The sequence below is a fragment of the Gopherus evgoodei genome, unplaced genomic scaffold, assembly GCF_007399415.2.
Source record: "Gopherus evgoodei ecotype Sinaloan lineage unplaced genomic scaffold, rGopEvg1_v1.p scaffold_60_arrow_ctg1, whole genome shotgun sequence".
Classification (NCBI taxonomy): domain Eukaryota; kingdom Metazoa; phylum Chordata; order Testudines; family Testudinidae; genus Gopherus; species Gopherus evgoodei.
Genome location: NW_022060081.1, coordinates 473,940 through 489,292, shown reverse-complemented (window position 1 = coordinate 489,292; position 15,353 = coordinate 473,940). Strand labels below are relative to the sequence as shown.

Here is a 15,353-nt window from a genome sequence, read left to right as displayed (position 1 = left end):
CACCTGCTGGTCACATACCCAGACCCCACAACCAGTGACCTTCGGACCCCAGCCCCCTCCTTTCCCCTGTGAAACCCCCCATCACCCAGGCCTCCCCCCCGGCCCTGTGAATGTGGGGGAAGGGGAAACCATCCCGTTCTGCCGTTGACTGAATATCACTGTATAACACCCCCAAATTTCTCCCCTTTTCCCTTGAACTGTTGAACGGTGACAGAAAATCTCCCCCAATGTTGGCGCTTCTCCCTTATATTGGCAAATATTTAGTTTGTGCCCCGTTTTCTGCTCACATCTGAAATACTGATCTCAAATGCTTGGAAACCTTCCCGCTTTTCTCCCCAGGTGTCTGACTGATTTCTTATCCCGGGAGATTTTCCCCTCTCGAGAACATCAAACCTCCTCAGGTGTTGCTCATTCCTCAGCTTCCTGAATATTGATTCACATAAAATCCTTGTGAATTTTGCCCTTTTCTCTCTAGCTATCAAAGATTGATCTGAAATCCTTTCAAATTTTACCTTTCCCTTGAGTCCTCTACTACTGGAAAAGTCCTCAAACTTTTCTCTCCTTCCTCCAGCCCCTGAGAAGGATGCTAAAGTTCCTCATATTTGCAGCTTTTTCTTTTCATTACTAAATACCGATTTCAAACATCAGATGTTACCACTTCCTGTATTTTTATCCAGCTCCGATTTAAAAAATTCCTCCTGGTGAGTTTTAATTGCACCCTCTTCGCCTGTTTTGGAGGAAGCCTGTTGCCTGATTCTTTCTCCGTGTTGGAGGTTGCAGGGTTACCTCTGCTCTCAGGCTTCCTTAATCCGATGCCTGGAATCCCACCCCCTCCCCCAGATCAGGCCCTGTATCTCCCCCCGTCCCTCCCTGTACAAACCCAGACAGAGATCAGGGCCCCTGAGGTGCTGGAGATGGCACAGACCCCCCCCATTGTGGAAGGCTCTGGCCAGACCCTAACCCAGAGCTGGATCCCCCTTGTGACAAATGTGGCATGGATCATGTCAGGGCTCCTAGTGCCCTGAACGTGGCTCTGACCTGGACTGAGCTCAGGGCCCCCCAGTGTGCCAGGTGCTGCACAGACCTTGGCCAAGTTTGGGGCCCTCATTCAGCCTGATGCAGGGTCCAAGATCAGGGTCCCTATTGTGCCACACAAGTCGAGACCCCGACTGACATCACAGACCCATTTTTCCCATGCATGTGCAGAATGAATTTTGTTATGTGCCTCGATAGGGAGGTGGTGTGTAGCGGGGGCAGGGCCGAGGGGTTTGGCGTGTGGGAGGGGACGAAGGGCCGGGTAGAGGGTTGGGATGGGGGGATGGGGATGAGGGCTCCGGCTGGGGGTGCAGACTCCCTCCAGCCCTCTCCCCCTGCAGCAGTATCCTGGTTGGGGCTGGGTGGGAAGGTGCCTTTTCCCGCTGTGCCAGCTCCAGGACTGGGGGAGAGTGTCTCCCCTCACCTCTCCCTGCTGCAGCAGATCCAGGACTGCGAAGAGGCACCTGTGCCTGGCTGCAGCAGCTGTGGCCTGGGGGAGAGGGTCTTTTCCCGCCTCTCCCCGCCACGGCAGGTCTGGGGTTGAGGGAGAGGCATCTCTCCCTGCCGCAGCCCTGAACCCTTCACAGCCGCGCAGATTAGAGGGAACTTAGCTGTCTTTTGCCGGGCCCCGCAGAGACCCCAAGTGAGATCAGACCCCACTGTTGTGCCAGGTAAAACTGAGACCTGGACCAAGATCACACCCCCCTTGTGCCAAGCAGCGACGGCTGCGGCCCCGATTGCTGGCTCCATTGTGCTGGGCGCTTCAGAGACCCTGACTGAGATCTGTGTCCCCGTCAGGCGTGGCCCTGCACTGACCCCGACCCAGATCACCCCCCACCACTGTACTGGGCACTGCACGGACCCTAACAGAGATCCTGTCCCCACATTTTGCCAGATGTTGCAGGGACCCCAAACAACATCCAGGATCCTGTAATGCTGGGAGTTGCAGAGGTCCTGACTCAGGTCAGGCCCTTGTTGTGCCAGACTCTGCACAGACACCGACCAAGATCAGGGTCCCTGTTGTGACAGGTGCTGAACAGACACCAAGAGTATCTCTGCCCTGCCATTAAAACCCCCAGCTGGCCCATGCCAGCTGACTCAGGCTCACAGGGCTCAGGCAAAGGGGCTGTTTAACTGCAGTGTAGGTGTCTGGGCTTGGGCTTTAGCCAGGCTGTCGGACCCTGCGAGGTGGGAGGGTGCCAGGCCTTGGGCTGGAGACTGAGGAGGTGTCGTGGGGAAAAACTGCTCTGGCTTAATTTGCTGTGTAGGGTGCACCGGGCATGCTCCCGTGAACTGACTGAGGATCCTCAGTAACATCTGGTGAAGCACGTGCCCCTCACCCTGCCCTTATCAAAGTATCAATGCGGGACCTGCCGGGGTGGGGTTGAGACTGGGCTGTGCGGGGAGACCTGGGAAAGGGGTGGGTGGGAAATGTCTGTGCAGCCCGGACATGGCCGGGGCGGGGGGGGGGAGAAGAGCAGGTGACCCCCGAGGAGCAGGGAGAGAAGGGGGGGCTGAGATCCCCTCAGATTTACCGCTGCCCCCTCCCCTGGGGATCCCCCATCCTCTCTCGTCCTGCCCCCTTTTTCCCTAGAGAGCAACGAGCGACACCCAGGGTGACCCCCCCTTCCCTCAAATCCCTGAGAAGTTCCCTGTTCCCCTCCCCCAATTGTGCCCCATTTTCTCTGCACTTCGCCAATGGCCAGTTCACATCTCAGATTTGGGTGTTTCCCCCCATTTTCACCTGTGGAAATGTATCAACACAGTTTAGCTCCAGTGTGTTTAAATGGGAACGAAAAGTTTCTAAATACATGGCAGGATGGTAAATGGGGAAAATAATCTGAAGTTCCTCTAAGCAGTGCTGAGGACTTCTGCTCCCAGCCCTTCATGGGCTCTGGCCTCTTGGCTCCCAGTCCCCATTAGCTGTGTCCCCCTGTCAAGGTTCCTTCCCCACTCTGAACTTTAGGATACAGATGTGGGGACCTGCATGGACACTTCTAAGCTTAATTACTAGCTTAGATCTAGTATCACTGCCACCATCCAGAATTTTGAGTGTCGGATCACACCCTGTCCCCCCAAAACTTTCCCCTCCCTGGGTTGCCTTGAGGGACTTCACCAATTCCCTGGTGAACACAGATCCAAACCCCTTGGATCTTAAAACAAAGAGAAACTATCCCCCCTCCACTCCCCCCACCAATCCCTGGTGAGTCCAGATCTAATCCCCTTGGATCTAAAAACAAGGAAAAAATCAATCAGGTATTAAGAAAAAAAGACTTTTAATTAAAAAAAAGAAAGGTAAAAATCATCTCTGTAAAATCAGGATGGAAAATACTTTACAGGGTAATCAGATTCATGTAGCCCAGAGGAACCCCTCTAGCCTTAGGTTCAAAATTACAGCAAACAGGTAAAATCCTCTCAGCAAAAAGGAACATTTACAAGTTGAGAAAACTAAAATAAGACTAACCCGCCTTGCCTGGCTGTTACTTACATGTTTGAAACATGAGAGACTGGTTCAGAAAGATTTGGAGAGCCTGGATTGACGTCTGGTCCCTCCTAGTCCCCAGAGCGAACAATCCCCAAAACAAAGAGCACAAACAAAGACTTCCCCCCACCAAGATTTGAAAGTACCTTGTTCCTTTATTGGTCCTCTGGTCAGGTGTCAGCCAGGTTTACTGAGCTTCTTAACCCTTTACAGGTAAAAGAGGCGTTAACCCTTAACCATCTGTTTATAACACCCTCCCCCAGCCTCAGCCCTGCTTTTATTGCAGATCTTCACTCCCCTCATCTAGGCGAAGGGGTTGGCTCTGCAGCCCCTAAAGCATCTACTGACTCTGGTCTTGCTGATACTGTCTCACATTTTGGGGTATTTAGATTTCAGGGAACGATTTATCAGAGTTACTGACTCTGGGAGGTGGGAGAGAGGAGAGGCTGAGAGGGAGTTTGCTCCCCACACTCTGTAGGGCCCTGTTCAACCCTGGTAGCCTCCATGTTACCTCATCCTCCACCCTCCCCCGTGTGTCTCTGCTCATGTGTCAGTGTGTCACCTTCTGATCATAACGCCACTAGCCTCAGCAGAGCTCCCAGGCAGGAGCTACGTCACGATGGGGTTAAGGTGGAGAGCACGTGTCAGGGACGATGATTCTGTGACTGAGGGTGAAACACATCACAGGGAGGGTGTAATTATCCTCAGAGCAAGCATTACAGTCCAGGAAGTGAAAGAATTGAAGTATTTAATTACTTAAAAGTACGCTTGAAAGGATTGGATTTTTATCAGTAAATCTCCCTAAATGTTAATTTCACTGCACATGCAAACACACAAACACACACATGAAAAGTATTTATACAGGCAGAATGACAGAAATGCTGCTGGAGAAAGTCAAGTTTGATTTATGGATATTTACACTGTAGATTTTGCATGTGACATTGACAATTCGTGTTTGAACCGTTCTAAAGATCTAGCTTTTTTGGAATGTCAACTCTTAATTACATAATTATTGTCTGACCACCCCCATAACTGCTCACAGCTCTGAACACTGAAATTGGAGAAAGGGCTTAAAAATAGACATTGATATCATCTGTTGAAATTATTAATACAAATTAGACATAATGGATTCAGCCAAGCCTACCAAACAGCAATCGCAATATGCCAGGGGATGGAAATTCACAGCTAAGGCACCAACCTTAACTCTGCCCCGTAGTGACACCAGGCAATCGCCATAGGGCTACGAATAAGGCATTTTAGTGTATAAAGTTCCAGATTAGATTATACCCATTTGTAAAGACACATGAGGTCTTTCCCTCAGGGGAACCTTCACTGGGTTGTTCCTTTTACTGGTAATTCCCAGAAGTCAATAGATCAATAACGATCTAACAGTTATGATGTGGCTGTTTCAGAGTTCTGGGGAGTGTTTATAATTTTGCACTAGGGGCCAGGTCCTTGGAGAGACGGAGCCTTGGTTTCATTTTAACTTGTGCACGCTCAGCGGCTGCTGGAATTTGGTTCAAAATATTTCCATGTTTCCCTGGTCAGTTCTTAAAAGCGCTGCTATAGAAAGTGGGGAGGGGCAGAAACTCCCTGCAGGATCAGTAGCTGAGTCCCATAGATATTTATAGCTCATCTGAAGGAAGACGGGGATTGGTGGGTGTCTGGGGATTTAATAATAAACACACAAATATCATCATTCTTAATGAATTTTCATCTTCTAATTCCCATAACCCACTTATCCCTGGCTCGTCTGGGGACGGAGCACTAGTAACCTCCTGTGGCCAGCATGGAACCTACAGCACTAGGATCTTTCACATCCCAGGGTGGGGAAGGCCCCTCTAGGGCTGGCTGCAGGCTCCTCTTGCTGCTGTGAGAGGAATGGGGGACACATATAAGACACATACACACCCACGGGCAGATGGGAAATGTAGTTTCTTCCAGGGTTTACAGTCCTGAGCTGTCTTCCCGTGTCTCCTGCCACTTTCAGATCTCTTGGAGATACAAGGTGGGTAAGGGAATTTACTTTAGGACCAACTGAAAAAGATAAGATTACTTCTCTTTAATATCCTGGGACCAACATGGATTCATAGACTCTAGGACTGGAAGGGACCTCGAGAGGTCATCGAGTCCAGTCCCCTGCCCTCACGGCAGGACCAAATACTGTCTAGACCATCCCGGATAGACATTTATCTAACCTACTCTTAAATATCTCCAGAGATGGAGATTCCACAACCTCCCTCGGCAATTTATTCCAGGGCTCAACATAGCTACAACTACTTTCAGTCTCACTCCTTGTCTCTTTGTACCACCTCCCCGTCACCTCCCTCTCAGCTGAGATTGCCTCATCTGATGGGGAAATTAGGGTTCACTCCTGGAGCTGGATTAGGTCCCCCCAACACTAACAGGAGTGGAAGCCTGTGTGTGTCAGAGGCGGCAGCAGCTCTGGGATTCGGAGATGCGGAGGGAGAAGAGATGGGAGAGGGGAGGGGATGTATGTGCAGGGTGTGAGTTCTTGGTAAAATGCAGGATGCTGCTGCCTCCATTGTGTTCGGGGAGTCTGGCCTGAGCAGCTGTTGCTCCCCGATAGGGTCATTTTACTCACTATTTCTCTTATCTTCTGCACTGGTTTTTGTCCCCTTTTCTCTCTAAAGCTCCAATGTTTGTTTAAAACCTCCTCAGATTTGGGGCGTTTTCTCACCATTCTATCTGCAGGGTTTGTCCTTGCTTGGGTGGCAGATTGTTGCCCTGAGTCATTCCCCAAATGGGAAGAGAGTTAGCAGGTGCTGCTTGGGACAACCCAGAGATGCAGCTGCCTCTGGGATTGGCAGAACCTAGAATGTCCATTAGCAGGGAAAAATCCTGGGGGGAATCGGCTTGTGGAATGAACAAATACCCCATCTGAATGCTTTCACATTGCCCTTCTCGCCCTGGCAGGCTACAGAATAACGTCCAGGTTTCGCTCCGGATCATCCCCTCCTCCCAGGGTGAAGGAAATGGCTGCAATGGAGCTGGCTCAGGTAAGGGATTATCAGGGGCTGGTGGTGGGTTCTGCTTGGAGGGAGAGAAGCAGTAAATGCATAGGAGGGTGGGAGCTGCTCGAGGTGGTGGGAGGCAGGAACTATCTAGGGCGGGGAAGGGGAGGGGACCGATGTGACAAACCTGCTGAGACTTGTGTAATCTGGGGTCTACTTTTAAAGAATAGGAGTGGAATGTCCCCTCTTCGTGGAAGAGGAAATAACCCCTTGGCCAGGGCTGGAAAAACTTCCCAGATTCCCAGTGCTGGAGCCTGAATCTATCAGTTAGCCAGTTTTTAATCTATGCTGTGTTTATTTTGTATCATTCTATTTTTTTTTAAATCAAAATATTGTACTGAACCAAGTCAGGTGTCTCACAGAAGTCTCAGTATATTAAATCAATACTCTTAGCTTCAGTTGTTCCCTGGGGGTTTTCAGAAACGCAGAGCAATTCTGTCTGATCAGGGAGTAATGCAAGGAAGTGTGCTCCTGTCTAACGCTGCAGTGTTTAGATTTAAGTACACACAGACAAACAGTAGATTTAGAACATCCCAGCCTAAATTCTGGGACAGTATTGAGCAATCAGTGACGGGTCAGTGCCGGCCAAACGCCTCCCTGCCAGGGAGTAAACATGACAGGAAAGATTTCTCTCCAAGGATGGCTCCCGCTGACTGCTCCAAAGTACACTCTTATCTAAACTTCTTAGAGCCGACTTCTACAAGACACATAGGTCATAATGACCCCTACTGGCTCATCACTTCTCATAACTTTCAATAAACTTCTAATACCAGAGGTGTCTACCCTCAAGGTTTTCATCCGCTTATCTTCCGTCATTCCCACTTATTTACTTTTCTCTCCCCTCCTCCCAATCTGATTAGCAGAAAATGCCAGCTGGTTTTGACCCTGCCCCTAAAAGCCTGTTTTTCAAATTAACCCTTAACTAGGTTGTGTTCTAATCCATTAATTCCTGGTGGCTGAATGCATACAATAGGGTTGCAATCAGCTTGATCATATTCTGGGCTATACACAAAATTTGTCACCATCAAATCCAGGGCAACATATCAACCAGTCTTCTGGCCTCATCCAATAAGGATATCCAGGTAGTTTGATAGGATCTCGTTTCCCTAAACATTTGTTGATTAGTTCTAGTTATATTACCCCCCTTTAATTATTTTATTAATGAACTCCAGTATCGACAGCTCCGTTCTCTTACCCAGTATCGATGTCAGTCTAACACTTGTAATTAGCTGGGTCACCTCTTTTACACTTTTTAAATATTGGCAGAGTATTAGCTTTATTCCCATTTTCTGGAATTTCCCCAGTGTTCCAAGTCCTAATGAAAATCATCATTAACAGTCCACCACGCTCCTCCGCCAGGTCTTTTACAAGTCTTGGATACAAGTTATCTGGACCTGCTGATTTAAACATGTCTAACTTTAGTAGCTGCTGTTTAATGTCCTCGGGCGTTATTACTGGAAAGGAAAGAGTCATCCTCATCATCATATAATAGGACTACATCTGTTTTTCCCCCAAAATCTAGGAGAGAAATACTTACTGAACACTTACCTCTTCGGCATATTTTGTGTGCGCTAATTCTGCCATTTCTGTCTAATAATGGACCAATGCCATTGTTAGGATTCTTTTTGTACTTATACTTCGAAAAACTTCCTTCTGGTTTTCCTTGGCTCTGCTGGCTATATAGTTCTGTTTGCTTCCCTTACCTGTCTGCTACATTTCCAACCTTCTGGCTTATATACACTTTCCTATTGACTTCTCCTTTCTTCCATCTGTTTTGCTGAGAAGGGGTTGGGATTCCTACCAGGGGGCTGTCTCTGGACACTGCTGGAGGCTCCATCTCCCGTACCAAGCTCTGGCTTGTAGGTGTGAGAGAAATATGACGACCCTGCCTCCATCTGTCAGCTGGGAGACACAAAGGTTTTCTCTTTCTACCCTCTGATGGCTCCTGGCTGCTCTAGGCAAGGTGGGGTGGGACTCTGTTAACATGTGCCTCCCGGAGCTTCCATTTCCCTGATGCTGCTGTTCTGTAAATAGTGGGGTTGTGAGTGGGGCAGCAGATACTGAGTGTTGGACTCTTGCTCTTTCAGGGGCGGGTGACTTTCGAGGAGGTGGCTGTGTATTTCACCAGGGAAGAGTGGGCTCTGCTGGACCCCGCTCAGAGAGCCCTCTACAGGGATGTCATGCAGGAGAACTACGAGACGGTGGTCTTGCTGGGTAAGGAGTCCTCTCCCCTGGGTTATTAGAAGCTGTGGGGTCTCTAAAGAACCTGAGCAGCAATAACTTTATACCTTTACTTACACTACTCCTGGGGGAATTTGGCACCAAAATATTAAATTCTATGCACAATATTTTAAAATTCTGCATTTTTTGGGTCAAAATAATGCAATAGAATCCAGCTCGTTTCAGTTATTTTGGTAATTTATTTACACTACAATAGAATGGATGGCGAATGGGAGCATGGGAGGAAATCACCAACCCCCCTCAGTCTAATAGGAATGTAGCTCGTATTGACTTGTTACTTGTAATGATTAGTCGACACATGGATGCAGCCGTATGCTGAGTTCATGGAGCACGTTTTGATAGGAATTTTTTTCAGTCCAAAGATTTAGACCAGTTCTAATCACTAAAGCACCATAAGCATTTATAAGGCCACACTGTCCTTTAGAATAAGATTCCTTTACACCACTCTGGCAACCTGGGCCTTAACATTTGTACACCTGTTTTATACTCCTGGGGGAATTCACTAAGAACAATGGAAACAATTCAGAAATGCCCCAAGCTCCTACCCCTCCACGCCAAGCATGCTGCAGTAGCGAGCAAGAGGGACAGTTTCTCTCTCTCACAAACACACACACGACTACCCACCCCACACCATCAGGCGGTGATTTACGTCTCTTATCGGCTGCTCTGGGTGCCCAAACTGACCTGTCTGCACTGCCAGGGAGTGGGCAAATGACCGCTCTTGTGGCTTCTCTTTGCTTCCCCATCAATAGTCATTTTTCTGCGGGTAAGCAAAGAAATCTGCGGGGGCCATGAATTCTGTGCATGTGCACTGATGCAGAATTCCCTCAGGAGTAATCAAACAAGTTTTGACAAGTTTCCTTGCCCATGTTTTTTGACCTTATCTCCCACCTGCTGGTACAATTTTTTGGACATTTGCATTTCTGGTTCTGTCAGTCATTTACAAATTGTATTTAAAGTATTCTTACTGGATGCATTAAAATACATTAATCACTGTAGCTTTCATGCCTTTTCCTCATTGTAAGAGGAAAATAAACTGTCTGTACAATTCTAAATTAAGTTGCGTAAATAGGTGTATGACTCCTGCATGGCTTGTGTGACAGTCAGATGAGCTCCTCTTTTGATAGGAGAGCCTATAATGTTGGCATTCAGGACCCCACAGGTGAAGGGAGAACAGAGCTGTGGGAGGGGAGGAGAAATGGGGAGTAGATAATTCTGGGGTGCCAGGACATGGGGAGGGTATGTGCATTATTAGAGCTAAGCAGCAGCAGGGAGTGATGAGGTTGTGAGAGACGAGGAGGGAACACAAGAAGCTCCCAAGGTGCCAGGAGGTGGTGCTGGCTGAGAGTAATGGGACGAAGGGGAGGGGAGTGAGGAGGAAGGGCACCCAGGAAGGGGCTGGGTGGGTCAGTGGGAAGGAGGAGAGGTTTGGGGATCTAGAGCTGAGGGGGATCCCAGACCTTTAACCTCGAATCCCTACCCAAGCCTTGTTGGTTTAGAGCCTCCACTCCAGTTTTATTTCTGTTCAGTTTCACTTCATTATACATTTCTCCTCCCCCCAAATATTATTATTTTAACTCTTGACCTCTCTCTCTCTTACTCATTACCCCCCTCCCCATATAACCTCCCCATCTCTATGCACAGCGACCCTGGCCACCGATCCTGAGTCCTTGCTGCATTCCTCCTGCCCATAGCAGGGCCCCTACCCATGCACAAATGGGCACTTTGTTGATGATGTCATAGGGCGGTAGTGTAGCCTGTACAATTTTTTACGCCTACGTATTGGGGTGCAGCTCACCCTTGTACATGGCCACTCAAAGTTAATTCTGAAGATGAAATTTTGGTGTAACAGGCACAAATTTTATTTAATACAGACAGTTATAATAGGCAAGGATCAATACACATAACAATTAGAATAAGGTAAGTGTAGTAAAAAGGGTCCTGCACTGTTGATACTTATCTTGCACAGTGCGTACCTACAAGTTATGGACACCATTGGAAACACAGATTGAGGTGCAAGGAAGCCCATCAGAAGGGAGGCCCTGCTTCAGTTTACACTGTCTCGGGGACCCGACAAACCTGCAAAAGTGGTAACTGGGTGAGGTATTTTATCCCCTTCCTTATGGTAATAGGATGGCGATATACCATATCTGCTCCTTTACTCTGATTACAATAATGGCCATGCTTCCCCTGCCCATACGTGGCTTTTGGGAAGTCCATAATTAAGCATCAAGCCTAAATACTCATGATTTACATCACTTATTTATTAATAATTCCAATATATGAATGCGTCCAACTGCTGAGACACTGCATAGCAACCTAATTGCTAAAGCCTGCCCCAGACTTCCTTCTTTCAGAATCCTGTGGCATATTCCACCCGCTTGTGGTTCCTCGTTAGCCTCTCAAAATGAGGGTGCGAAATATCTGACCTGGGATTGTATCCTTAGGCCCATTCAGCTAAATCCCAGACTTCAGCATAACTGCTCCCACAAAGCTTCAGCCTAATAGAACAGGCCTTTAACTGTAGCAAGCTTAATAACCCATTTATGATGTTCACCTGCTTGCCCCCTCCACACATGTTCCAAGCTAATAAACCATTCTCTGCCTGTGCCGTTTTACCTCTGGCTGGCAGAACAGTGCCCACGAGACATGAAACTGGGGCATTAAATCAGGTTAGGGTCAACAGGAGTAAGAGTTTGGAAAGAGTCTTGTTCCCCCGTTTTCCCATCTGCAGCAGCCACAAGCTGTCTTCCCTCCAGGCTCCTTGGATCTCAGCCTGTCCCTCCTGAGGTTGCATGGCCCAGTTCTTGTTTCTTACCTTCTCCTTTTCCGGAAGAATTAGAGGCTGTTGTTCCCGAGTTTTAGTGTTTAATTCCCCAGCCTTATCCTCACACTGGGGGAGTTTAATTCTCCCTCCCATTACACCTGAGTCACTAGATTTCCTAATGACCCAAAATTCGCTTTTGCGATGTCACAGTTCTGGGGTAACGTAATGGGGTCAGCACCCGCTTCTCACAAGCGCCCCCCCTAGTTCGGTGTGTCCACGGTCTTTAAACCAGTCCCAGACCTGCCATTGGGCCATACTGACAGGACGTCTTCCCTTCGTCTGTTTTGGCCTAAGTCTTCAGCTGGGCCTCCTGACAGTTCAGTGCCCTTCTGGGGATTTACTGATGTCCAGTTGTAGGCCCTGCCCCGGTGGCCTCTTGGGAGGGACCCAGGCCCACCCACTCATTACTCCAGGTCCAAGCCTTCACCAATGTCTTACCCTGAGCTGAGGATTCTTCTAAGCTCAGGGCCAGTAGCCAGCCAGGAGTTCTTCCTTGCTCCCCTGTTCTCTACTAGCCCTTGGCCATCCAAGATACTGCAGTTCCCTCCGCCAGCCACGCTCCTCCAAGGAACTGCACTGTTTCTGGCTCTGTAGCTGCTTTTTATAGGGCCTTCCCGGGCCCTGATTGGCTGCTTCCCCTGCAGCCACTCTAGCCTGCTTGGAGGACCTCTCCACTGCTCCTTACCTGGGACGGGTGTGTTAGGACCCTGAGGTCCATCCCATCACAGGTAGCTACACATTTCACCTGCCTCCATGGTCTGCTCAAGGGATGCCCTCTCCGGTATCAGGCCTCTAGCCAGCCCCTCTCTATGGGTGGGGACCCACATGTCTATCCTTTTTGACCCGGGTTTGAGGGTTGCAGCTTGTTCTCCACTGTGTTCACTGGACTAATGTCCAGTTCCTGTGCTTTGCTTTCTCTCCAACAGCTGTGAGCAGTGTTTGTGTGTGTGTGGGGGGAATTTTGGTGATACTTCTATGATGAAAATACACCCCTCAGTTTCCCTCTATGGTTGGTATTGCTATGATTATAAAGAGCAGGAGACATCAGGTGTTTTTTCATGTAACTGTCATGGGGTGATATGAATGGGTCACTAGGGCCCTACCAAATTCACGGTCGGTTTTGGTCAGTTTCACGGTCATAGGACTTTAAATTTCACAGTTTTAGATACTTAAATCTAAAATTTCACAGTGTTCTAACTGTGGGGGTCCCAGCCTAAAAGAGGATCATGGAGGATATGGGAAGCGGGGTCATAAGACTATTGTACAGTGAGGTACAGTGTTGCCATCCTTACTTCTGCCATGATGCTGGTGGAGGAGCTGCCTCCAGAGCTGGGTGGCCAGAGACCAGCGGCTGAAATAAAGGTGTCATGGTACGGTATCGCCGCCTTTACTTCTGTGCTGCTGCTGGCTGCGGCGCTACCTTCAGGCCAGAGACCAGCGGCTGAAATAAAGGTGTCATGGTACGGTATCGCCGCCTTTACTTCTGTGCTGCTGCTGGCTGCGGCGCTGCCTTCAGAGCTGGGTGGCCAGCAGAAGTCCAGGTGGAAATATCACCACATCCTTACAATAGGCTTGCAACCTCCCCCGCACCCACCCTCCCACAATCCCCTGTTGGTTGGGACTCCCAGTTTGAGAAAAGCTGGACTCCCCTGTGAAATCTATATAGGATAGAGTAAAAGACCAGATTTAATGGGGGAGACCAGATTTCATGGTCTGTGACGCATTTTTCACAGCCATGAATTTGAGAGGGCTCTAGTCATTAAGGACCACCTGGGACCAACCCACGTCAATGGAATACCTGACCGAGACAAGGGAATAATTCTCACCTGTCCATGGGAGGATCTCCGCTTGGCTGAGTGAAGCATCCATGGACTCGTTATGTTTTTGGGAGAAGGAAGAACTGGACTCGCAGACACAGGGAGCTCTGCCGGAGCGAAGACTAATGGACAGGCACAGGGAAAGGAAACAGAAGCATTTTCTACAGCAGCCTGGCTGGGCATTGGCTAGTATGGACTATATTGTCTTCTTCGCTTCTTGGTGCTAATTTAAGGACTTTCCAATGCTGTGGTTTGGTTGACTAATAAACCTGCCTATGTTTTAAAACTGCCCAGTGTCACAGCAGAAACTTGCTGAGGTGGATTGCCAGCAAGTCTCAAGAGCAGCCACTCCCCAGCCTCTGCCCTGGGGAGGGGGGTCAAGTGTCTCCAAGTAGAAATCCAGGGGGTAGAGGGGGCATGATCCTGTGTGCCCACCTACCCTCTGACCAGCAATTCTGGATATGAAACGTGATTCCAGAAATGAAGAGTGATTTTGGGGGGAAAAATGCAGTAATAGCGACAATTTCCAGAAACTCTGGCCCAAGTCATAACATTAAATACAGTAGTCCCAAGATGTATGCCTGCGTTCATCAGATCTGTCACTCTGCCATCACATAGTTCACTCTGCTGCTGGGTTCTGCCCCTTCCCCCATTCTGTGTCTGTCCTGTCTATTTAGATTGTAAATTCTTCAGGACATGGGCCATCTACTATTCTCTGTTTGCACTTGTCGTAGCACAATGGGGACCCACTGTTAGTTGGTCCTGAGGCACTAAGGTAATGAATATGATTTATAATCATAATAACTCTCCTGCCACTTTGAGCCAAGGAAGCTTGTCTTGGGATGTTACTGCTTAAAAATGAACTGGGGTTAAAACCATGGACTATTCTTTGTGACAAGTATCCCACAAATTCCACTGACCTCCCTTGTTTTCTTTGCCTGGAGTAGGGTTTCCAGTTGCCAAACCTGATGTGATCTCGCAGCTAGAACGAGGGGAAGAGCCGTGGGTCCTGGACCTCCAGGGCTCTAAGAAAGAAGTGCTCCCGAGAGCTGCCTGCACAGGTGAGGAATTGGTTAAACCAACTCAACAACTGTTTAGGAATGCAGGAAACATTCGGGATGCCCTACAAAGACCCTGTGAGCTCTCCAAGTTCAGGATTGTTCCCTGCAGAATAGAATCATTATAGCAGATGTCATTCATGGCTTCCCTCCTACCCTGACTGACAACTGGCAGCAGGTCCCTCCCCTATCTCACTTTTCCCTGAGTGTTCTGATGAGATGAGGACCAAAAGTGGTCCCTTCCTCTCTCCTCTGGGGAAGGGTTTGGGGAAAATCAGCACCTGATAGGTTTGACCTCCTCAGCTCAAATTTTTGTTCGTTTCACAATTGTTTTGGTTTGTTCATCCCTTTTTCCATTCCTCTCTCTGAGATTTCCTTTCTCTCTGGTGCAGGGAGTGACCTCTGTCTGGATTCTCTCAGTCTCCCATCGGGTGATGGGATGGTGAGTGAGAATGAGGAGAAACTCCAGCAGGAAGACGCTGAGCAAGGAGAACCACATGGAACGTTATCAGGGAGATCCAAAGGGAATGTTTCCGGGCGTTGTGCACTCCCAGAAAAAGCAAAAGTCTGTGAGACTCAGCAGAGGCCAGAGAAAAACTTCAGTAGCCACTCAGACCTTATAACCCGTGACAGAATCCACTTGGAAGAGACACGCTACACGTGCCATGAGTGTGGGAAAAGCTTCAGTCAGAGCTCTGCCCTGATCACACATTGGAGAATCCACACCGGGGAGACGCCCTACACATGTTCTGAGTGCGGGAAAAGCTTCAATCAGAGCTCACACCTTATCACACACAGGAGAATTCACACGGGAGAGACACCCTACGGATGTTCGGAGTGCGGGAAAAGCTTCAGTCA

General features: G+C 48.8%; 1 protein-coding gene and 1 pseudogene across 1 annotated transcript in view; both read left to right on the top strand.

Moving 5' to 3' along the window:
* Positions 1–15,353, top strand: part of LOC115643461 — a 591,865-nt pseudogene that overhangs the window by 215,380 nt on the left and 361,132 nt on the right.
* LOC115643458 (zinc finger protein 271-like) overlaps positions 1–15,353 on the top strand; it is a 200,782-nt gene that overhangs the window by 180,867 nt on the left and 4,562 nt on the right. Inside the window, exon 7 of the mRNA XM_030547509.1 lies at positions 14,888–15,279. Coding sequence (XP_030403369.1) covers positions 14,888–15,279 — 392 coding nt within the window. The remainder of the gene's footprint in view (positions 1–14,887; positions 15,280–15,353) is intronic.